Genomic DNA, 24,506 nt, shown 5'->3' on the forward strand with positions numbered 1-24,506 from the left:
GGATGCTGGGCCTTTTTGTTTCCTGAACTTCGCTGATGCCGCCCACCTACTCTACTTAGGTTTATAGTCTAAGCTGTTTAAGATTTCTTCCTTTTAACAGAAGAGGCGCAGTGGGTAGGAGAGCTGTGCAGTCCGCGACTAGTCGAAAGTGCTACCCCTATTGGCCGCTGCTCACTGCCCCTTTCAAAGTAACATGACTCTTGACCCTTTCTGCATGGAGGGTCCCTTGGTGTGCTTCATTAGTCTAGAAGGGAGCAGTCACGTTGACGCCAGATTGGCATTGGCCAATTAGTAAAGATGTGATTCTTGGTTTAGTGGTTGAGCGATTATGGTTTTATTGGTTGAAGATTAGTTGTTAGCTGAATGCTACACTCTCACCGCCACCATGAAGGCTTAATATCTAAATAAACTGCAACCTTTAATTTGCCAAAATATGAGTGCCTGTGTCTTATTTCAGATTTACATGGTTACACCCACATATCTATTTTGGTATAGTGCAAAGCAGAAAGAGATCTCACACTGTTATTTAAGGCTTCCAGTTCCACAGTGTATGCGTGAACCAGCAAATAGTGTCACGCACAGTGCATACCTCTGCATCATCGGTCAGCCGAGTATCACTCAGCTGTTCCACATATATAGCGGAGTTCCACATATATAGCTGTTACATAACAAAACATCACATTATTATTTAATTAGAAGACATTGCTTTTTACCATACGTAGTTTAGTTTAATTAACTTGACCTCTATTAGAGTACCTTTTACAATTTTTGCAAAGCTTTTCAATGGCGTCAGCTGTAACTTCCTTGCAGAAACTGAGTTTTAAGCATTCCAGGGTGGCATAGCAATAGCTGGCTAGCAAGCACACACTGCAAGAAAGAAACCATCATTTTAACCTATATAAATGCTGTGTATTTACAAATATTCCAAACAACAATCAAAATAATGTAAAGTACTTAAAATACATATTACCTGTGTGAAACTAGCCTTAAGTTCAAAATGTTTAATACATGTACCATCCACCATATATTTGGAGATGCTTTTCTAATGTCCATATATTATTATCTATTTTGCATGTCTTTTTCCCCCTTTATTGAGTAAATCGGCGCCTACTGTGAGCCTTATCCTAGGCGCCATCCTCTTTGCAGATGTGTGATTTTACAGCAGGTACAGTAAGTAAATGGACAGAATACACAATATAGGGACAAACTACAGTGTGAGTCAAAGAGCACTTGTTGCCATAGTAGCCCTTCTCTCACAACCCAGAATTCTAATATACTGTAATTCAGAAATGGAATTGAAAATGTTCTGAAAGGCTCTCAGGGTACTTTTCTTATCCCTATATTTTAATTAGTGGGCTCTTGTGAAACAGTGAAGAGCTCCCTCATTATGCTACACCGTTCTCATGGAATCCTGTGACGCACATCTCATCTCTATGGAGGTAAATGTTTTCCCTGTGATATAGTCTAATACACTAATTAAAAATAAACATGAATTTGAAAAACAAACCATGGCAAAATAATACAATGTTTATATCTGTCACTTCAACATTAAATTTCAAATTTTTTATCATAAAGCAACACCAGAAGTGGCGTTATGTAAAAGAAAAGTACACTACTATAAACGGTAACTGGTCATGTGGTATAGTAGATATTACTTGCAATATTAGGCATACTGCTTTTTTGTTAATGTCGTTTACTAACTTCCAGGAATTTCTATTTAATCAACTGTGGGGGAAGGTAGTAGGAGCAATTCCAATAGTATGCCATACTATCGATGGCTGAGTTTCTTAAAAAAAAATACTTTACACTAACAAAAATGATAGATGATTCAGAATAGGTAGAGAAGGTAGTATATGTGATTAACCATATACTATCTCAAATCCACAAAAGTAATTTGTGCACTAACCAGTACAGTACAAATACACTATATGGCCAAAAGTATTCGGACGCTTAACCATTACACCAACAGGGACTGTATGACATTTTATTCAAATACATATACTTTAATATGGAGTTGGTCTCCCTTTTGCAGCGATAACAGCTTCCACTCTTCTTGGAAGGCGTTGGAGTGTTTTTGTGGGAATTTGTGCCCATTCATTCTGTAGAACATTTACGAGGTTAGACACTGATATTGGATGAAAGGCCTGGCTTGCTATCTCCATTCCAGTTCATCCCAAAGGTGTTCTATGGGGTTGAGGTCAGGGCTCTATGCAGACCAGTCAAGTTCTTCCACACCGAACTCATCAAACCATGTCTTTGTAGTCTTTGCTTTGTGCACTGGGGCACCATAATGTTGGGATAGAAAAGGGCCTTCCCTAAACTGTTGCCACAAAGTTGGAAACATAGTCCAAAATAACTTGGTATGCTGAAGCATTAAGATTGCCCTTCACTGGAGATAAGGGGCCTAGTCCAAAACCCTGAAAAACAGCCCCATACCATTATCCCTCCACCAAACTTCACAGTTGGCATAATGCAGTCAGGCAGGTAACGTTCTTACGGCATCCGCCAAGCCCACACTCGCCCATCTGACTGCCAGAGAAGCGTGATTCGTCACTCCACAGAACATGTTTCCACTACTCCACAGTCAAGAGTGCTTTACACCACTCCATCCGACGCTTGGCATTTGGTCTTTGTGATGTGATGCTTGCATGCAGCTGCTCGGCCATGGAAACCCATCTCCTTAAGCTCCCACCGCACAGTTTTTCTGCTTACATTAATGCCAATGTAAGTTTGGAACTCTTCAGCTATGGAATCAGCAGAGCGTTGGCGACTATTATGCACCATGCACCTTAGCAGACGTTAACCCTGCTCTGTGATTTTACGTGGTCCTCCACTTTGTGGCTGAGTTGCTGTTGTTCCTAAAAGCTTCCACTTTCTAATAATATCACTTACAGTTGGCAGTGGAATATCCAGCAGGGATGAAATTTCATGAACCGTCTTATTGCAAAGGTTTCATCCTATCACAGTACCATGCTTGAAGTAATTGAGCTCTTCAGAAGGACCCATTTTGTATCACAAATATTTGCAAATGGAGACTGCATGCAGGGCTGGCGTAACACGGTAAGTGGGGTAAGTAAGATGGGGGGCGCCAAGCCTGGCATCCCCTGCTTCTCCACTGGCCTTAAAATAAATAATAATAATAAAAAAAATACAATCTAAAATACAAAAACCTGATGTCCGGCGCAGCGCCGCACTCCTCCCCTCTCCATTTGCTATGAATGTCGGGCGTGATGTCATGACGTATGTCGCGCCCGACATACATTGCAGACGGAGCAGTGAGGAGCGGATGAAGAGGAGCCACAACAGAAGACAGAAAAAGAAGAGAACTTGAAAAAAAGAGGGCAGAAGAGAACAAAGAAGGCAATAGAAAGGTAAGTCAGAGAAAAAGAATGAGAAAGGGGCGCAGCTTTAAAGAAAGGGGAGAAAATAAAAAGCAATGGGGGAAAAAAATGAAAAAAACGGCAAAGCATGAAGAAAGGGCAGACATAAAAAGACAAGGGGGAGAGAAAGAATGCAAAAAGGGTACAGCTTGAAAGAAAGGGGAGAAAAAAAAGAATGAAAAAGAAGCACAGCTTGAAAGAAAGGGGAGACAAAAAAGACAAGGGGAAAGAAAGAATGAGAAAGGGGCTCATAAAAACAGCATGATGTGCGCAGTGTGAACGTGGGGAGACATAAAAGGAATAAAAACAACATTACGTGCGCAGTGTGACTGTGGGGAAACATAAAAGGCATAAAAACAGCATGACGTGCGCAGTGTGAACGTGGGGAGACATAAAAGGCATAAAAACTGTATGACGTGCGCGGTGTGGCCGTGGGGAGACATAAAAGGCATAAAAACAGCATGACGTGCGCAGTGTGAATGTGGGGAGACATAAAAGGCATAAAAACAGCATGATAAAAACAGCATGATGTGCGCAGTGTGAATGTGGGGAGACATAAAAGGCATAAAAACAGCATGATAAAAACAGCATGATGTGCGCAGTGTGAATGTGGGGAGACATAAAAGGCATAAAAACAGCATGATGTGCGCAGTGTGATGATGAAGAGGCACAGTGTGGTGATAAAGGGGCATAGTGTGGTGATAAAGGGGCACAGTGTACTGAAGGAGAAGGCATATGTTTATGAACGAGAATGTGATGAAGGAGGAGACTGTCCCCTCTATTTAACCTTTTATGATTTTATTTTGGCTAGGGGTGCCTTGAAAAATTACTGAGACTGTAAGGGTGCCTCAGACCAAAAAAGTTTGAAACCTTTGGAGAGGGACAGGGGTGGAGACTTGCATCCAGGACACCTAAAATGTAAGTGACAATAACTTCTTACCCACTCCTACAATTTCTATGATCTTATGAACTTATGGAGAAATTATATTATTGTATCGGTGTCCTTAATAATATCGGATATAATAGTCATATTTACTCTCTGTAATTGGCAAAAACTGTATTACAAACAATATATATTCTTCACTTATATTATTCTGATATAATTAAATGTTTGCTGTTTCATCTATTACTCTCTTTATTACGGTTTATTATATGATTTGTATTAAAAAAAAGCAAAGCATTATTGAATAAAAAAATAATTTATACAAGAGTAGGGCGCAATTTTTTTGTTTTTGCAGGGGCGCCAGACATGCTAGCTCCGGCCCTGACTGCAAGGCTAGTTGCTTGATTTTATACACCTCTGCAAATGGGTCTGATTGAAAGGCCTCAATTCAGTAATTAATAGGTGTGGCCAAATACTTTTGTCCATATAGTGTATATGAATGAGCATAAAAGGAACCACCCATCACAAGCTGCCTTTCCTGTGGACTTTCCTAATTATTCCCCACAGCGCCGGTGCTAGGGTCCTTGGCGCCCTAGGCACAGTGTGAAAATCGCCGCCCCCCCCCTGTGTGAAAATCGCCGCCCCCCCCTTTAAAAATGCCCCCCCCCCGTGTGAAAATCGCTGCTGCGCTTCCCTCCCCACCCCTCCCCATGTCTTTCTTTAACTTACCTGCATGAAGCTGCTCCTCTCTGCTCTGTCTTCTCCCCTCCACTCACAGACACTGTCGGGCCGTGATGATGACATCATCACGGCCTGTCACTTGCAGTGAGCGGAGGGGAGAAGACAGAGCAGAGAGGAGCAGCTTCATGCAGGTAAGATTCAATAGCCCCTTCCCTCCTCTCCTCCCCGTGGATTTCCGTTTTTTTTTAATTTCGAGGGTCCCGGCGCCCTAGGCAATTACCTTGCCTAATGGGAGCGCCGGGCCTGATTCCCCATCAATATAACCAAAGTTAATGTATAATAGTTGAACTTGGCTAACCGGTGTTCCTCACAGAGGATAAATAAAAAAATCTATGAAATGTGTATGTAGACACACAAACATAAGTAAAATATATGTGCAGGATTCAGTAATCCAAGAAATTGGCTTGAAATGATTATGCTTAAAAATAAATGTAAAAAATGTCAATATTTATTTTACATATACCCTTCACCATACGTAAAACACACACAGCACAGCAAATAATAAATAAAAATATAAAGTAGAATGACTATTACAGCATGCAGTGAGGTAAGAGCAATTCACATGGTCTAAATATAATGAAGTAAGAGTCCCAATTTTAGTGTAGATTATGGGCCTGATGTAGAGTTGGATTTATTTTTCTCTTACATAAAATACATGTTTCCATATTGCACATGCGCCTAATAAATTTTTATGGCTGCGTCCTTATGCAGACTCAACTGCATCTAACACTTATTGCTCTCTACTCTTAGGGGCATATTTAAGAAATAGTGATAGTGTACTATCGTGCACTTACCGTGAAATCAAGGTCCCAGAGTGTGTCCCGCATATTTAAGAACAGTGCATCGCAGCAGATATCGTGGATATCTGCTGCTTTGCATTCCTTTTCATTTTGGGAGCAGTCACCATTCTACAGTATGGTGACTGCTCCCAACCGCAATCTAACAAATTCCGAAAGAAAGTTTTTTTCGGTAACTTGTCCTGAAGCTGGCGTACATTATCAGAATTGTCAGATTTCAGTGCTGTCAGCTCTGCTCCGAAGAGCAGAGTTGGCCAGAGCATGTGTGGAGGGATCTCATGATCCCTCCCTGTCACTCACTGCTCTCTCTGCAACTATAGTTGCAGAGACAGAGCAGGGATGTATTTTTTCAAACTGCACATGCGCAATTCCAGTGTAAAGAAAGATGAAGAGGACCTGGAGGAGATCCGTGGACATCGCGTTCTGAAGAGGCGGGGTAAGTGTGATTTTTTTTCATCACAGAAACAGCAGTTTATTGGAACTGCTGTATCTGTGATCCGTTTTTAATAAATTTGAGGAATAGTTTAATCCTTATCCATGCGATAAGGATTGATAACTATTTTTCATTTTTGCCGAACATTGATAAATGTGCCCCCTAGAGGGAAGAACCAGGGGATGGAAGTGGTGGCCAATTGTTTTCTTTGTTTGTTTTTTCTTTTACAACGATGTGCTAGCCCCACCACCACCAAAAGTGATACCAGTACTCATAGCCTGGAACAGTGTGAGGTCACTCCGCAAAAGCCACTGCCAGCACTAGACTATGAAATGTTGGGATGCTGACTCTATATCAGGGAAATCAGCTTGTTCGTCTGAAATCAGCTCACATTCCTAGAGAAAAACAGCCACATTCCCAGTGAAATAATGGGGTAATAAATAGTTAAAATAAAGAAATCAGCATTTTCTCTTGTGGCACTTCTGGTCCTAGCAAGCCCTGGCAGCCATAAACTGCTTGGGCATGCTGGCTCTTGTAGAGCTACAAGTGTCGGCATACCCATGGCTATCACAAACAGCATCCAGGGTCCACTGGGACCTGTAGTGCACCAAGAAAAAAGACTCAAATCATGGTAAAATCTTTTACTATACACACTCTTTTTCCAATTTACAAAACACATAAATGGTTCTTTTTCCTCCAGCTTTTAATCCAATTGGGGGGAAAATAAAAACCCTAGTTGTACATCCATACTGATGTTTCCCTGGAAAATTGTTTTCTTTCGAAAGGTAATTTAATATCCTTTTTGCATTTTCTTGATCAAATGATTCAGAGCTGGAATAAGGGCAGGCCAAGGGGAGCAAGGGCCCCGGGCTTTCCTCTCTCATGGGGCCCTCTGGATCAGGTACTGGCTAAGGAAAGCTGTGTCCAACATTTTTTTGAAATGTGGACTAGCTACATTAATATATTACCCTGGAGTACCAGAACCTACATCCACATGGCATAAATGATACTCTAATCATCATGCAGTAAACAGCACCAGTCCAGACCGTTAAAAATGTATAGTTTGAATCCAGCCTTAGACAAATCCTCCTCTTACTGATTCACAGACCTTGTCTTTTCTACTGAACAACACACCCTCTCAAGAAATCCACTCATTTTCACCCCTGTATTGCATATACTCCCACACTGACATGACTCATGGCTCCCAGTCTCTGACCACACAAGCTGGTATCACTCCATTTTCCTGGACTGATCATATGAGTGTTTATATTCTCCTGGATTTATTACCACAATAAACGCGTCGATTTAGATGGCACCTGATGATTCATTACTGGTAATTATGACCACGTTTTCCAACAACAAAACTTCAATCTCAAATTATTTTCAGGAGAGTACGTGTCCAGGTATTGCGCCAGGTGTCGTATGGGAAGCCCATAAAGCCACCATACATGGTTAGCTCAGTAGCACAGCCTCACATGTTAAGAAACAAGCTTCCATACAAGCATCATCTCTCGAACGGCATATTGTGCTCTATTGGCCAAACACAAGCAAAACCTTGACCCTACCCTACTTAAACACATTATTATCTTGCCGAGCAGCTTCACTCATGCAGAAGCTACAACAACGTTTCTATGATAAGGCCGACAAGTAAGACTATGTTAGCTAGAAAACTGTGACAGAAACGTGCTTGTGGTTTTAATAATAAAATTCAAAAGAAACCTTAAACTCTATCACTTATGACCCCCTTAAAATTGTCAGCGAGTGTAGGGAATTGGGTCACGACGGCCCTTCGGGGAGCCGCGACTCATAACATTTGCCTGTATAATAGAACCTATGGCTGCCAGGATACGTGCTAATAAAGAGATTTCTGGAATCACTGTTGTCACCATGGAGCATAAACTGTCATTTTTATGTTCTGTTGACTGTAGCACATCCAGTTGCCTCCCCCCTTTTGTCCAAACTCGATCTATATAGCTATTTCTCTGGCTATGTTTTTTAATTCACCAGAATTTCTCCTTGGTCTGATACTATAGTTCAGGGGTGTCCAACCTTTTAGCTTCCCTGGGCCACATTGGAAGACGACGAGTTGGTTTGAGCCGCACATAAGATACACTAACAATAACGATAGCTGATCATCCAAAAAACCATAGAAAACATAGTTAACATATATATATGAGAAAAAAAGTGATACATATATATATATTTTTTAAAAATTACAAGATACAACAATTGGCGCTTGTAACAAATCACCAATAGTCCAGTATAAAGTCTATGTTCTTCTCAATAGACACTCCCCATGTGCAGGCGGCTGCCAATCCTCTTTACCAAGCGGTGTAGCATGGAAATAACCTATAAAAGAAAAATGGAGGAGGAGGCGCACAATAGTGTAGTATATTGGTAGAATATTGGGATCACACAAGAACCCACAGTAGGACCAAAAACACCAGTGGAGAAGAAACCAGGAAACAAAAACTGTAATATAACATCCAATGTGTAGATGTAGAATACAAGTTACAGCTTATTCTCAAACAAAGTCACAGTGGCTGAACTCGCAGTATTTCCATATGAAAGATGTGAAACACCCAGGACACACTTGTGCAGATGTATGCGTACCAGATAACAAAACTTTTGAGCTTTGTGTACGTAGATATCCTTCAGCTGGTCACAAACGGGTCACACGACTGGATACATAACTGTCAGCCTCAGAAAATAGGGCACACAAAGGACCATGGATGTAATATCAATAATACACTTTAATAATAAAAATGTAGTGACTTACAAATCAAGTAGCAATCACAGGGATCAGCTCCCAGTGCAGTAGGGATAATAATAACAGCTTCTTAACGCGTTTCGTCTGTCTCCACAGACTTCATCAGGAGATCTCCACAGACTTCATCAGGAAATCCCCCTTACCTTACCTTTTAATCGGCTTGTTCTCCTGTCCTCTTCTCTTCTTTTCTCCAATTCTGTGCTGCTGATTGTTCTTCTCGCGCGGATGACTCCTCTGTGCTGCGCTCCGCAATGGATGTTGGGCGTGATGACATCACACCCGACATTCTCTGCGAGCACCACACGAAGGAGGAGACAAGGGAGGGAGCTGGAGTACCAGCTGACGTGACCGCAAGGTAAGTATTTTCTTTTATTTTTTTTTGCAGGATTTTTATTTCCATTAACAGTGCTGCCCTCTTGCCACAACCAAAACGCCTTCTGGGCCACATTCACAGGTGTGCTGGGCCGCGTGTAGCCCGCGGGCCACGGGTTGGACAACCCTGCTATAGTTATTCTCATTTTGACAGTTCTGGGGTATCAGATATTTGAATGAACTTTCTTGCGATGCTGCCTTCCCCCAATTCTCAGACATTTTCAACAAAGTACTTTTATCAATATTTACAGATCCAAAATTTCCCCTCCACGGTTAAATATTTTCTCTCTTCCTGCCCCCTCACCACCATTGAGACATTGTGCTTTAGTCAGTCATCTACGTCCAGCTTGATCTCCACTATATATTCTGACCTTACCCTTTCTTCTGAGGCTTTACGCAACCCACGTGAAATGGCATGGGAACAAAACCTAGATGGCCCTCTGGATGATGAAAATTGGGCTGACATTCGGGAGAACACTCCATTTGTGTTGAAATAAAGGAAAATGTATATCAAATTCTGTTTCAATAGTATTATGTCCCAACCTGTCTCAAAAAGATACTACCATACTGCTCCGATGGATGCTGGAGTGCATGTTCTGGTGAAGGCACATTTCTCCATATATGGTGGGACTGCCCAAAACTAGCCTGGTTTTGGTTAGACATCAAAAATCTGAATGCTATTATTATTCAGATTGACATCCCATTAGATCCTAAGTTTTTCCTTCTCCCCCTTGGACTCCCCTGTGTCACTCACCACCAGAACAAACTAGCCCAAAACATTATATCGGCAGCCACCTGTCAAATTGCGGCTGACGGGAAACACACACTCTCCCGCCTCACTTCCTCATTAATAACCGTCATTAGCAGGGTATGGCATGTTCATCATATGGAGTTTATGACCAGTATTATTTACAACTCCTCTAACTCTTTTAACAAAGTTTTGAACCCAAGGCTGTCCTCTTTCCAGTTTCGGTCTCCCTTTACTTTTAACAGATACCACATCCTTCCTGGGTTATCAGGGCACTCTAGCACATGGAAGTACATAAAGAAAGTGCACCGGCCACTGGCTAAAGACTTTACAGAACTTCCTCCACTAGCAGTCGGCCATCTTAAGCTGGAAATGCCGGTCAGCTGTGGAACAACTATTTCCCAAAAAGGCTCCGGCATACAATTCTGTAATTTTTGGGGACACATTTTACTCCAGCATTTTTTATGTGAAATACGTCCAACTCTACACTTGGTCCTAATGTATTTTCTAAAAGTTATACTTTGCTAAGTAAAAGCAATATAACTTTACAGTGATGGAGAGCAGCCTAACCTATTGCTTACATGGCATTTTTGCACAGAAAACTAAGAAATAATAATGGCCTGAGGCAGAAAAGAGCCTGTTTGTCTCAGCAGAGTTTCCCCATATGAGCAATGGTCTCAGCTGACCAAAAATCTCACAAGTGATTAAACTTTATGTATGTACTGTATTTTTAGCCAGACTTTTATTTATTGTTTTGTGGCAACATAAACTAACAATATCTTCAAGATCCAGGAACAATTACAAAAATAAGTAAACTCACCCCCTTTTTCCTGTTCCAGTTGAACTCAGATCCAGGTAACGAATTTGTTGACAACTTCTTGCCAGTGCTTGAATTCCTATATCTGACACCTTTTTACACCCACTTAAATCAAGATATCTAAAGAGAAAGAGATTATCTGTGTTATCAATTTTCAAGGAAAAGTGGAACAACATTGCTATGTTCTTGTATACTCAGGTTCTAAGACCAAATTGTGTTTGATAACCATTACCCGGCAGAGTGGAAAGCATTAGATGGTATTCTAGCATGTAGGATGATATAATGAGACTTTTCTGACATTTAATAGGTAACAATCTTCATATTATTACTATAGCACAGATTTTAATATAATGTAAAATGTCCCTCCAAACGAACACCTTTTACAATCTTGCCATTATCCAAAAAAAAGCAGTTGAGAGAATTAAAAGTGTATAGATGTCCATATTTCCCATGCCTGTCCTCAGTCTTACCAGTAGCACATGTAGATTTCCTTTGACAAGCACAGGTAGATAAAAGCACGCAAACAAATATAACAAATCGGTACAACTTGTGTTATTTAATATACGGTTCTAAAGGGAGGGTAGCAAAATGTGTAAAACACAGGTATCTCCCTAAGTATGTGACATCACACATGTTTGCACAGCTTAACATGATTGACACAGTAACATTTGTGAGATAAAATAGACATATCAAGGAAGGTCATGTCTTATGGTCATTTGTTTTATTATTATTATACTTACCTATTTGGCAATAAAATGATGATTGAGTGGTATATAGAGACTTACACTACTCAGCAATCTCCTCCTGCTGGCATGTAATACACTGTAAAGTGCTGTATAACCTAGCACATCAGACCTAGTAATACAAAGTACTAAAAGCCACCAAATCCATTACTGTGCTGCATAGAACAGAGAGCTGAGAGGCACACAGTGTCTTTTCACAGTTAGATTGCTAAGTACAAATAAAAAACACACAACAGATATGTACACGTTATAAAGAGATTGTGGAGGGTGGCATTATTTTTAATCAAATGGAGTACCCAATTAAGTACATTAATATATATGGTAAGCCTCATACTATTTTTGTCTGGAAACAGAAAACATATCCAGTTTACTAAAATATACAGTCAAGGTTGAACTTGCGCTACCAGTTTGATTTAAGAATATAAGATCTCCCTTGAAGCCCTGAGAAAATGCCACAAATAGTGTTCTCATAATCATCTCCTGAGGAATGCAGGTGAGCTTTGCCACATTATATACAGTATATAGAGTAGCACTAAGTGCAAACCGTATCCTTCATATTAGAGTCCATTTGTCTCTGTTGGTTTCTTGGAACCTACTACTCTACATTCTTTATAGAGAGCTGCTTGTCATTTTTCACAGCTTTAAACTGTAATTTTCAAAACAGTTTTTGCAACATTTGAATAGTCCATGTTCTTCAGCTCTCTGCACATGGACAAGTGTAGCAGCCAGATTTTTAGCAATTTAACTTTTTAAAAAGAAAAAAAAACTTTGCATATCAACCCTGGAGTATTGCCTTTGCTCTACTGCCACCTGTCTAAAAACTACCAACATGAACAAAAACCAAAAAGGGACTTTTTTGTAGTAGAACTAAAATTAATACAGTTATTTTAGGCAGGAGGTAAATATTCATACATGTGAAAGTGATTTTTATTTTCTGTGCCATCTATTGACAAAGGGCTGTCAAAGTAATATGTTTATTTATGAAATATAGGAATATATCAAATATGTCATTTTACGCACATGGATAAAATATATACTAACTTGCAGTATGTATTAGTCAATATATTTATTAAACTCCATCCCTTCCATAATGATCATACTTTTAACTTCCATTATCTTTGTATATATCGTACCTGGGTTGATTTTGTTTTAAATAAATACAGTAAACTGAAATATATATTCTCATTTGGAGAAATCCACTAACTCATGGATTGATCGGTATATTCTCTAGATTTTAGTGCTTAGTGTCACGAAGGAGATTTATATCCCGAATGACTAACATGTCTTTCTATATAGAACCCAAAGGGATTCAATTTCAGTTAATTTTAGAAAACGAGCAGCTTCTGTTACCCTCCCCCCCCCCCCAGCACTCCCTACCCATCTGCCCCTTCCCCATGCACCCACACCAAAGTAAAAGTATTGCAAATGATCGATCCAGTATAAACAATTATTCTCAGTCTCTATCTCAGGGTTCTTCTTTCCTTAATACAGTTGGTGTTACAACTTTGGACAACTAGTCCTTCATATATACTTAAGATTCCAGATGTTTGCTGTAACATCTCTGCTGTGATCTTTGTTGTATTATGTTATTTATGTTATTATGGTTGGTTTCCCTACATCTTTGTGTAGAAATTAAGAATTCACCAGCGCTTCAAATCCAAATGCAACCCAAAAACACCCTAACAAACTGTACACCAATTTGAAAAAATAAACAATTGAAAAAAAATATTGTGTTGATCCAATAATAACATATAAATAGAAAAAGATAAAATAGTGTAATACAGTAAAAACCTATTTTGTTTTCAATAAATAGATAAATATGTATTTATTTATTGAAAACAAAATAATAAGCTTTTTATATTTTTATATATATGTTATTATTGGATCAAGACACAAAGATAAGACATAGACACATCAAGAGTTTAAATTTAAGTATATTTATGCTTTATTTATGATCATTTTGACAATAGTCATAAACAATATTAAAAAGTTGATAGATGTTAGAGAAACCATAAGCGGTTTAAATATCCCTTATATTTTTTTTCCAATTCCTTACATCTTTGTTTCTCCTTGTTGCAAATATGTTGTCCCCTCCCCTGTGTTTTTCTTCAATAAGGAGAATTTGCGAACAATTATTTATTGTACAAAATATGATCCAGTAAGTGTTTTACAAAGATTTTTTGAGAATAATTATTTTTCTTTTTCTTTATTTATTTTTTATCCTAGCCTAAAGCACATACGTTTAGATTGAGCTGTAGCAGACGGATTGATTTGAGATAAACCTGGACTGACATAATGCAAGTCAGACATAAAAAAAATGTGTCCTGGATTTGCCCTCTGTACTGTGCTGTGGACAATTTATGGCTCCCTATAAATAAAGCATAATGCTTGTAACGATACTTACCTCTCCTCGCTCCCCCGCCGCTCCGTCGGACCCGGAAGCCGCACTTCCGGGTTCGGCGGTCACATGACCGCCAGACCTAAGGGCGGGGAATTCAAACAGGGACTTCCTATTTAAACAGCGCTCTGACACTCTAGGAGTGTCAGAGCAACTTACCTGTTCCTTGCTCATGATTCCTGTGTCCTCCATGTTCCTGCTTCCTGTGTGTATTGACTTCCTGTGTACCGACCTGGCTTGCTGACCCTTCTGGATTTCGTTTCTCCTGTGTACCGACCCGGCTTGCTGACCACCCTGATTGCCTGTGCTCCTGAACCGGATTGTCTCACGCTCCTCTCTCTACACGTTTATCTGCCATTCCTGTGTACCGACCCGGCTAGCTGACTACACATCTGTTCTGGTAATCCGTGTACCGACCCAGTTTGATTGACTCCGAGATTGTCTCCTGATTCTGTCTGCATTGCCTACCTGTGTACCAACCCGGCCTGTCCGACTATTCTCATTCTGCTCCTATTTCGCTGTACTACATCTTGGGGCAAACCTGAGGACCGCGACCTGCGACTCCTGGCAGCAAAGCCCATCCCGCGGTTCTTGGTGAATACAGAGGAGATCGTTAGACTCCGCACCTCAGGTAAGCCAGCGCTAATCAAGATTAGTAGTGTATCCAGTAATCCGTTACAATACTACTACTACTACTAATAATAATAATAGGTATAATCTGGTTTATGTATTATTAGTGTATTTATATATTATTATTTTATGTATTTGTGTTCTATTGATATTCCCTTGCTGTATGGCACTAAAGAATCTGTGGCGCTTTATAAATAAACGTGATAATGATGATGAAAACATGGAAGCCCTACACAACTGAATGGCACGAATACAAAAACACTTTAAAGTACATAAATCTTTACTGTGTTACTTACTTGATTGTTCTCAGGTAAGTGCTGATTTCTACTAGACTGACATCTGTCACTTGTGAGCATGAACTGAGAGTCAGATTGTCTAGCTTCGAACATTGTTTTACAATATGGTGAACAGCACGATCTCTTACCTATAATGTAGAAATAAAGCAAGTGGCAGTTAATTAAGTTAATAAACATTTGAGGAAAATAAATTCTTTACAGACTCAGGTTTAGGTACTGTGGCAGTAGCATAACTAAAGGCCCCTAGGCTCAATCACAGACCCCCTTACATCCCCGTTGATGGCAATGAGTTGCAGAAAAAGGTTTAGAACAAATAAATTAATATTGTGCTACAACTCATGTTACTGTTATACTTATGTATTATGATAATTACTTCAACCAGATACACAACATCCCAACATTTATAATACCAAAAGTGGGACAAAATAAGACCCGAACAAACAAACTCCAACCACAAACACGCAGATTTGGTTGAAAATCCACTCACTTTTCAGTAAAGACCCGCCACTTTTGTGGCCCACAAATCAGAATGTCCCGTCAAAATTGGGACAGTTGGGAGGTATAAGTAATATCTTTCTAATTCCATGGGCAGAGTGGTGGGGCTTGTGCAGAAGGCCTGGGAGATCAGCTTTGGGAATGGGACACTGTCAGATCCCGCTCAAACACTATGCTATGAACTTTGCAAGCTTGGATATAGCTAGCCACTTTATTTTGCCATGAAATTGAAAACTTACCACATTAACTCCTGTCAAATTTAGTGTGGATATCTTGCGCAGATTGGACGCTATTTTTGCCAGACAATCATCAGTGACTTTTGGTATTCTACCAATGTTCAGGTTCTCCAGATGTGTACATGCAGTAGCCATAGAAATTAAACATTTTGCAGAGAGAGTATGGCAGCCAAACACTTCTATTTTAATCAGACTGTAAAACACATAAACATGTTTTTTTTAGTTTCGAAGTACAAAGGGCTTCTTAAGACTTACATATTCAGATCAGGAGTGCACACAGAAATATCATATGTTAGAAATACTTGCAATATTCTAGGTGTGTGTGGCAAACACCTAGAGGTATATTTACTAAAATGCGGGTTTGAAAAAGTGCAGATATTGCCTATAGCAAGCAATAAGATTCTAGCTGTCATTTTGTAGAATGTACTAAATAAATGACAGCTAGAATCTGATTGGTTGCTATAGGCAACATCTCCACTTTTTCAAACCAGCAGTTTAGTAAATATACCCCTGAACTCCGTTTGTGGGACAAATGGTCTGTCTGCATCTGAAAACATCACTGTTTCTATATGATTTTGCTATATATGCTCTCATAAAGTACATTTTCATGGCATAATTTTTGCATAACAATTTTGCACCATTATTTCAAGCTGTGCGTATCTTAATACTTCGGACACTTGCACTTCTAAAGCCAGATTAGGGGAATTCATATGCAGGCATTTAGCGTATTCTTGCTTGCCTTGCCCACCCCTGTTCTGCTTGTACAGGTATAAGGGCACATATATTATCCATACGTAAAAATCTAAATATGGGCATACGCAAACATATTTTTGGTGCATATGCTCAGTACACATGCATATCTACACAAAAAAATTGCCATATATTCAACGCTAAATAAGAAAATAATGCTCTTCTAGCATGTTAAATCTAAAACATGCAATAATGCATGTTGTGTGATTTATATTATGGACAGTTTTATATTTCAAATGGACTACAGTTGCATTTGTTCTGACAGTGGACAGGGTTCAACACTTTAATTCCCTGAAGAGGACATTCTGAAATTAAGAATAAAGGGACAATTCCAATTTTGCAGTCACAAAGATACCCAGAAACACACTCCTGCAATGCAAATAAAAACACAAAAATAACTCAGTACCTCTATTAATAACTAAAGATGAGCGGGCTCGGATTTTGCTAATCCGAGCCCACCCGAACAGTGCGGATCCGACTGGATCCGAGCACTGTTCGGGTTCTTCCGGCCGCCAAAGCAATCCAAAACGAGGCTATGACATCCAAGTCTCGCGTTGGATCTCGCGAGACACGGATGTCATAAATTTCCCGCTCGCGGCCGCCATCTTCGTTCTCCCTGCGATCACTGAAGAGGGAGGTTGTTTGGGAGCCCCTGTCCTGGTTAGTTTTGTTCAGTGGTTATTTGGGAGATCCTGTGCTCTGTCCTGCTGATCAGTTTAGTCAAGTGGTGCTTTGTCCAGTGCTCTGTCCTGCTGAGTCCAGTGGTGCTTTTGTCCTGTGCTTTGTTCTGCTAAGTCCATAGTAATTTTATAATTATTAAAAAATCATAAAAAAATGTAAAAAAAATATACAAAAATAATTTGAAAAAAATATACAAAAATAATTTAAAAAGTATAAAAAAAATTCTAGTGCAATATATTCTTGCAGTCCAGAAATATTAGTACTGCAATACCTACGTTCACTGTTCTTGCAGTCCAGAAATATCAGTACTGCTATATTTACCTACGTTCACTGTTCTTGCAGTCCTGAAATATTAGTACTGCAAAATTAAAATACGTTCACTGTTCTTGCAGTCCAGAAATATTAGTACTGCAATATTTACCTACGTTCACTGTTCTTGCAGTCCAGAAATATCAGTACTCCTATATTTACCTACGTTCACTGTTCTTGCAGTCCAGAAATATTAGTACTGCTAAATTAAAATACGTTCACTGTTCTTGCAGTCCAGAAATATTAGTACCAGAGATTTAACTATAATGGAGTACAAAAATTTGCAGGATAAAGTAGGGAAAGATCAAGACCCACTTCCTCCTAATGCTGAAGCTGCTGCCACTAGTCATGACATAGATGATGAAATGCCATCAAGGGCGATGCCCAATCTCCTAGTAGAGGGCATGTAAAATCCAAAAAGCCAAAGTTCACTAAAATTAGCAAAAAAAGAAAATTGAAATCATCTGAGGAGAAACGTAAACTTGCCAATATGCCATTTACGACACGGAGTGGCAAGGAACGGCTTAGGCCCTGGCCCGTGTTCATGACTAGTGGTTCAGCTTCACCCAAGGATCTAAGCCCTCCTCCTCCCCCCCCTCTAAAAAATTTAAGAGACTTAAGCTGTCATCAACAACACAGCAAACAACTCTGCCTTCTAAAGAGATGGCATTACAAATCCCCAAGGCGAGACCAAGGGTGTTGGTGGTTGCGAAGCCTGACCTTCCCATCACTGTACGGGAAGAGGTGGCTCCTTCCACCATTTGCAGCACGCCCTCTGCATATGCTGGAAGGATCACCCACAGTCCAGATTTGGCTAATGAAGGTGTGAATGTTGTACACCAGGAGGAGGATATTGATGTAGCTGGCGCTGAGGAGGAACTTGACAAGGAGGATGCTGATGTGGTTATCTTAAATGAGGCACCAGGGGGGGAAACATTTGTTGTCCATGGGATGAAAAAGCACATCGTCATGCCTGGGCAGAAGACCAAAAAATCCACCTCTTCGGTCTAGAGTTATTTCTATCCCAATCCGGACAACAAATGTATGGCCATATGTACCTTATGTAAAGCTCAAATAAGCAGGGGTAAGGATCTTGGCCACCTAGGGACATCCTCCCTTATACGTCACCTGAAGAACCTTCATAATTCAGTGTTTAGTTCAGGACCTATGGCTAGGACCGTCAGCAGTCCAGGGACACCTAAATCCCTTGGTCCTGTTGTATCCACACCAGCAACACCCTCCTCGTCAATTTCCTCCACGATCTCGATCAGAGATAGTCCTGCAGTCCAGAAATATTAGTACCAGAGATTAAACTACATTCACTGTTCCTGCAGTCCAGAAATATTAGTACCAGAGATTAAACTACGTTCACTGTTCCTGCAGTCCAGAAATATTAGTACCAGAGATTAAACTACGTTCACTGTTCCTGCAGTCCAGAAATATTAGTACCAGAGATTAAACTACGTTCACTGTTCCTGCAGTCCAGAAATATTAGTACCAGAGATTAAACTTTGTTCACTGGTCCTGATTGGTTTGTTAAAGTGCGAATGTCATATTTCAACAACATCAGGGTGGGTGGGTCCATCTTGCACCTCTAGCAAACTCTTGCAAACTGCCATCCTGTCTGCCACCGCAGCGCCACTCCTAGATGGGCCAAGTGTTTGTGCCGCCCACTTGTGTTGTGTCGCTTAGCTTAGACATCCAGCTACCTCGGTGCAACCTTTTGGACTAAAAACAATATTGTGAGGTGTGAGGTGTTCAGAATAGACTGGAAATTAGTGGAAATGAATGTTATTGAGGTTAGTAATAGTGTAGGAGTGAAAAAAAACCAAAAATATGGATTTTAGCACTTTTTATGCTTTTTTTAAAAAAAAATCAGAACCCAAAACCCAAAATCAGAATCAAAACCTTTAGTGGGGTGTTTTGGCAAAACCAATCAGAACCCAAAACCTCAAGCTAATCAGAACCCAAAACCCAAAACACCAAAAGTGGCCGGTGCACATCCCTATTAGTAACATATATTTAGCACCTGGAAGTACCAAGGAAATAACAAGGTACTGCTAATCAGCACTGCAGAAGGATAATTACCTAAGGGAAATATTCTCAGATCCTCTACTTCTCCAAATTTGAAGAACACTTCCTACAGGTACAAACTCTTTCCCAAGATGTGAGAGCTGCCGTCACATATTCAATACAGATAGAATATGGATTCCCAAAAGTCAGCAACATTACAAAATGTTGGGTACCTTCATGTGTGCTACGTTAAATGTTTTTTGACCAGATATTGTGTACTAAATATCCAACAGTGGGGGGCTGTAAATAACTATCTTGGTGTCTTACTGTTACTTTAATTGTCAGAAATAAATGTTGTTGAAGATAGCTCAGTGGTTTATTTTGGATTGGGTTGTCTAGTTTGTGGTGTGTTCTAAGAAACTAATTTGTTGAGTTGTGGATAAATTGTTAATAAATAAAACTAAGGCTAAGTATATATTGCTAAGTATATATTTGAGGTTTTGAGCTCTGCAAAAACTGATGCTAGGCTGGTCAGGTACTCAGTACTGAGAAATGGATACATTAATGTTAGTTTTATGTCCTTTATTATAGCTTGCTATATACTGGGGCATTATCCGAGAGCTATCAGTTTTTTTAAAATTTATTCCAGCTTTGTTTTTGTATTTAGTATTATGTATTTGTTTTATTCTGTTAATTCTCTTCACTTTTGTTAGTGTCTTTTGTATAATCAGTTCAGGATATTTGTTTAATTCTAACACTTATCAGTAGTTATTCTGAGAGAGAACCTTAGTCTCAATAATTGTGCTTAAGGCTTAGTAATTGACAATATGGAATGTTGTTAATGCAATGCTCACTATGGCAACTCCTAGAGTCAATGTGGGAGTTGACATTCATGGTTTTAAAGTGAGCGGCAGTACTTATTTTATCATTATCGATAAAGATCCTAAGATCTAGGAAATGTATTCTTTAGATATAGTAATTATAAATTTCAAATTGTATTGATTGTAAACTAAGCTAGCTAAATCAGACTGGAGTTAGAAGGCTTTCCCTGTCCCACACCATAACAATGTATCTCCCCTAACATACAAGCTGCAGATGAGAGGTATTACTGTCCAAGATCCCCACAAACTCTCACCACCCTATGTAAACATTGACATAGGAGGGAGCAAAATGAGTATCAAAGGGACTGATTGTCCAATATTGCTGCCTGTAGAAAACACTCACAAACAAAAAATAATTGTGTTCCCAAACAAACTGTATGAAGGTCTAAATGTTGGATAAGAAAGTGTAAAATAAATTGCTTAAAACCCAAATGTGTGCGGAATTATAGTGTATAATAATTGATCATCAAATGTTACTATTGTGTAATGGTACTGCCAGTGAAGTGAGAGGTGGAAAATGTTTCTTGAAGATAAGGGGGGATTTGGGTGACTAAGACGTGTAACAATAAATCAGTATATTCAGATAAACATGCAGTGAGTGAGCCATTTTGTCTGTAGAATTAGGTGAAAGCTTTTCATAGAAGCCAACTTTAAGGGGAGGAGATAGGCCCTCCACTACATAATCTGACCATGCCTCCACCTTATCTGTCTCCTTAATCAAGAAGTCTTTATTATTTCTAAGTTCACAATAGCATTATTTTTTCAAATTTTGTCAAGATTTTGTTCCACTAAGTTACCAAATACTTTAATGACAATTAAGGATAGAAAACTGAACTTGATTATTTGTATAAATATCCACGATGTGCGCTGACCTCCGTGTTTTGGTTTTGGGTGTGGTTTTGGTTCTAAAACGTGTTCGTGTCCTGGTTTTGTAACTGGTTTTGCCAAAAAAATCGTGAAATGTTTTGGTTTTGGTTCTGGATTTAATTAAAAATTGTGAAAAATAGCTAAAATAATGAGCTGTTTTTGCTCCTATATTACTATTTATTGCACTAACATTCTTTTCCAGTCATTTCCAGTATGTTTTTTAATGATTTCTTCACAACTGTTCCAATTGTCACCAATTTTGCCCAAAGTCTGCAGCAAGCTGTCTTAATGAAAGATTTTGTAATGTTGCCATCATTGCATTTGCTTTTTCCCATTCAATTCCAAAAATAATTAATCAGTCTGTATACGCTTCTCTAACTCCATCACTTAGCATAAAATGTCAGCCATCATATCTTTATCTCTACATGTATTCTTTGCTAGGGCCAAAATCTGTCCTCCTAATTTCTCAGAATGTGGACTTTCAATTGCATTGTCAAGACATGTTTTGGGCAACCAAATCTACATCAACATGAGTATTATACATACACACTGTCACGGGCACTAGGAGTCTTTACCCAGGGATCACCAGGTGGTAAGCTTACCAGAGCAATATAGATGGTAATAGTGAACTCTGGTAGCAGGGTGATCACGGAATAGGCAATAGTAGATGATGAGATGCTCAGGAAAGTCTATGACTAGCAGCACTGGTAATATGGAGGTGATAATACACGAGGAACTGTATGGACAAGGGCAAGTGGAGGTAGTCAGTGGTCTGCGTTAGCAAGTTGTACCACTGCTATAGTGAGGAGGAATGTCCAACAGAAACGAGGAGGTGATGAGAGTCAGCGGTCTGCGGATAGCAAGTGGTACCGCTGTCTGAGGGAAGGAATGGAATCCAAGTGGAGGTATCCGGGAAGTCAGTGGTCTGCGGTAGCAAGTTGTACCACTGCTATGTGAGAGGAATGGAACAGGTGATACTGGAACAGGAATCAGTGGTCTGCCTTCAGCAAGTTGTACCACTGAAAATATATGTGAGGAGGTGTACGGGGAGAGACTGCAACACAGGATGTACACGGGCACATTAAACACGATCCACAGTAATATGCACAATATATATAAATGACTGAACAGGTCTGCAAATGTAGAAAGTCTCTGAAGTAATCCAGCACAAGGTAACACAGTCAATGATGGCAAAAGACTCAGCGGATTGCAAACTCCAGAGGAGAACCAACACAGTCCAGCAAGATATGCAATACACCAGCACAGTCAATGAGAAGTATGCATACCGTGGTTCAGAAGGCAGTCAGACAGGAGTGCAGTGATACCTGGGCGGCAGGAGGCCGACAGGATGAGAAGTCCCTGGATGTAAGAAGCAGGAGTCTAGTAGGTGCAGCGCACAGGTAAGTAGACCAACAGGGACACGAATCCAATGCTGACAGGAGGGTAGCGACCAGGGGAACCAGGAAGGCGTGGAGAGCGGATCAGCAGTAGATGGACGATAGGACTGGCAGCGGCAGCAGGACTCTGCGAACCCACGGGAGAGATGAGATGACGCTGAGGTGCACAGGAGCAGCGGATAGAAATCAGCTAGCAGTCACGATGATGAACACAGGCGAGTTGCCAGCTGGAGGCTGTAGTGCACGGAGGCAGCGGATAGGAATCAGCTCACGGTCACGATGATGAACACAGGCGAGTTGCCGGCTGGAGGCTGTAGTGCACGGAGGCAGCGGATAGGAATCAGCTCACAGTCACGATGATGAACACAGGCGAGTTGCCAGCTGGAGGCTGTAGTGCACGGAGGCAGCAGCTAGGAATCAGCTCACAGACTTGATGATGAACACAGGCGAGTTGCCAGCTGGAGGCTGTAGTGCACGGAGGCAGCAGCTAGGAATCAGCTCACAGACTTGATGATGAACAGGTGAGTGGATAAGGAGAGAAGGCTGTAGTGCACGGAGGCAGCGGATAGGAATCAGCAAACAGTCACTATGGAATATAATACCGTTGAAGTGGTATAGGAGACTGTAGTGCACGGAGGCAGCGGATAGGAATCAGCAAACAGTCACTATGGAATATAATAGCGTTGAAGTGGTGTAGGAGACTGTAGTGCACGGAGGCAGCGGATAGGAATCAGCAAACAGTCACTATGGAATATAATAACGTTGAAGTGGTATAGGAGACTGTAGTGCACGGAGGCAGCGGATAGGAATCAGCAAACAGTCACGATGATACAGTTGATGGTAGAAGTGGTATGGGAACCACAGTAGGAGAAGTGGTTAGGAAACCACAGAGGTAGAAGTGGTTTGGAAACCACAGGAATCAGCAGCGCTGAATACACGAGGAAACACAAGAACACCTTCAGAGGCTCATGGGGAATGAGACTCCAAGATCAGGCAACGTGGTGTTGACCACAGGTGCTTAATATAGGGAGTGTTGCCTGATCTGCCAATTGAGTTAAAGGGACATACACTAAAGTATAGGAAAGGGCTGCGCATGCGCAGACCCTCAGGATGGAGGACGACCACGGTTCCTAAATGTCCGGGAAGAGGCACTCACGGTCCGGTGAGTGACACACACTTGTGTGGGATGGGCAACTATTGGTCTAACTGAACTGTCTGTTTTACGTATTTCTTACACTTCACTATGAGAACATATAAATATTATTTATATACATTCCATATTTATATACATGGGTCTTGGGTACCACCCCTGTTGCAAGTCTCGGGCCGTTCCTTCAGCCCTCTCCATAAATATATACAAGTCCCCTTGTATGATTCCAAAAGGCAGCATTACAGCACATATCTACCTTACCCATAGCTCTGCTCTTGGGTAACGATGAATGCTCTGCCCATCGAGAAGTGCATAGTACTAGTCTTTGAAGTTTTTGGTATGAGTGCAGGCCACCTTCGGCTATTTACTTTTATAAATGTCTAACTCTATTCATTCGTACACTGCCCATCCAATGACATGTGCCTGTTACTATAACTTTACTGTCTATGATGGATGCCCTGTAACATTCAAAATGTATTATGTGCATAGTCTTTGAAGTTTTGTATTATAGATGCAGGCCACCTTCATCTATCATCATCAATCATATAAAATATAGCATATTGTGGTGAGCACTCTTCAAAGTGAATATAGTATGCTGCCTCTTATTCTCAAGATTTTAATGTTAAAGTTAGGAGCGCAAAACTTAGTAGGTAGCTGACAATTTATCTACTTGATAAATATATATATATATATTTGGTACACGTTTGGGTTAATAACAC

General features: G+C 40.3%; 1 protein-coding gene across 1 annotated transcript in view; it reads right to left on the reverse strand.

The window, feature by feature from the left end:
• LOC142108169 (uncharacterized) overlaps positions 1–24,506 on the reverse strand; it is a 92,423-nt gene that overhangs the window by 7,873 nt on the left and 60,044 nt on the right. The window contains exons 10-13 of the mRNA XM_075191786.1: positions 15,743–15,932; positions 15,009–15,136; positions 10,945–11,061; positions 757–867 (exon numbers count right to left, since the gene is read on the reverse strand). Coding sequence (XP_075047887.1) covers positions 757–867; positions 10,945–11,061; positions 15,009–15,136; positions 15,743–15,932 — 546 coding nt within the window. The remainder of the gene's footprint in view (positions 1–756; positions 868–10,944; positions 11,062–15,008; positions 15,137–15,742; positions 15,933–24,506) is intronic.

The sequence above is a fragment of the Mixophyes fleayi genome, chromosome 1, assembly GCF_038048845.1.
Source record: "Mixophyes fleayi isolate aMixFle1 chromosome 1, aMixFle1.hap1, whole genome shotgun sequence".
Lineage (NCBI taxonomy): Eukaryota > Metazoa > Chordata > Amphibia > Anura > Limnodynastidae > Mixophyes > Mixophyes fleayi.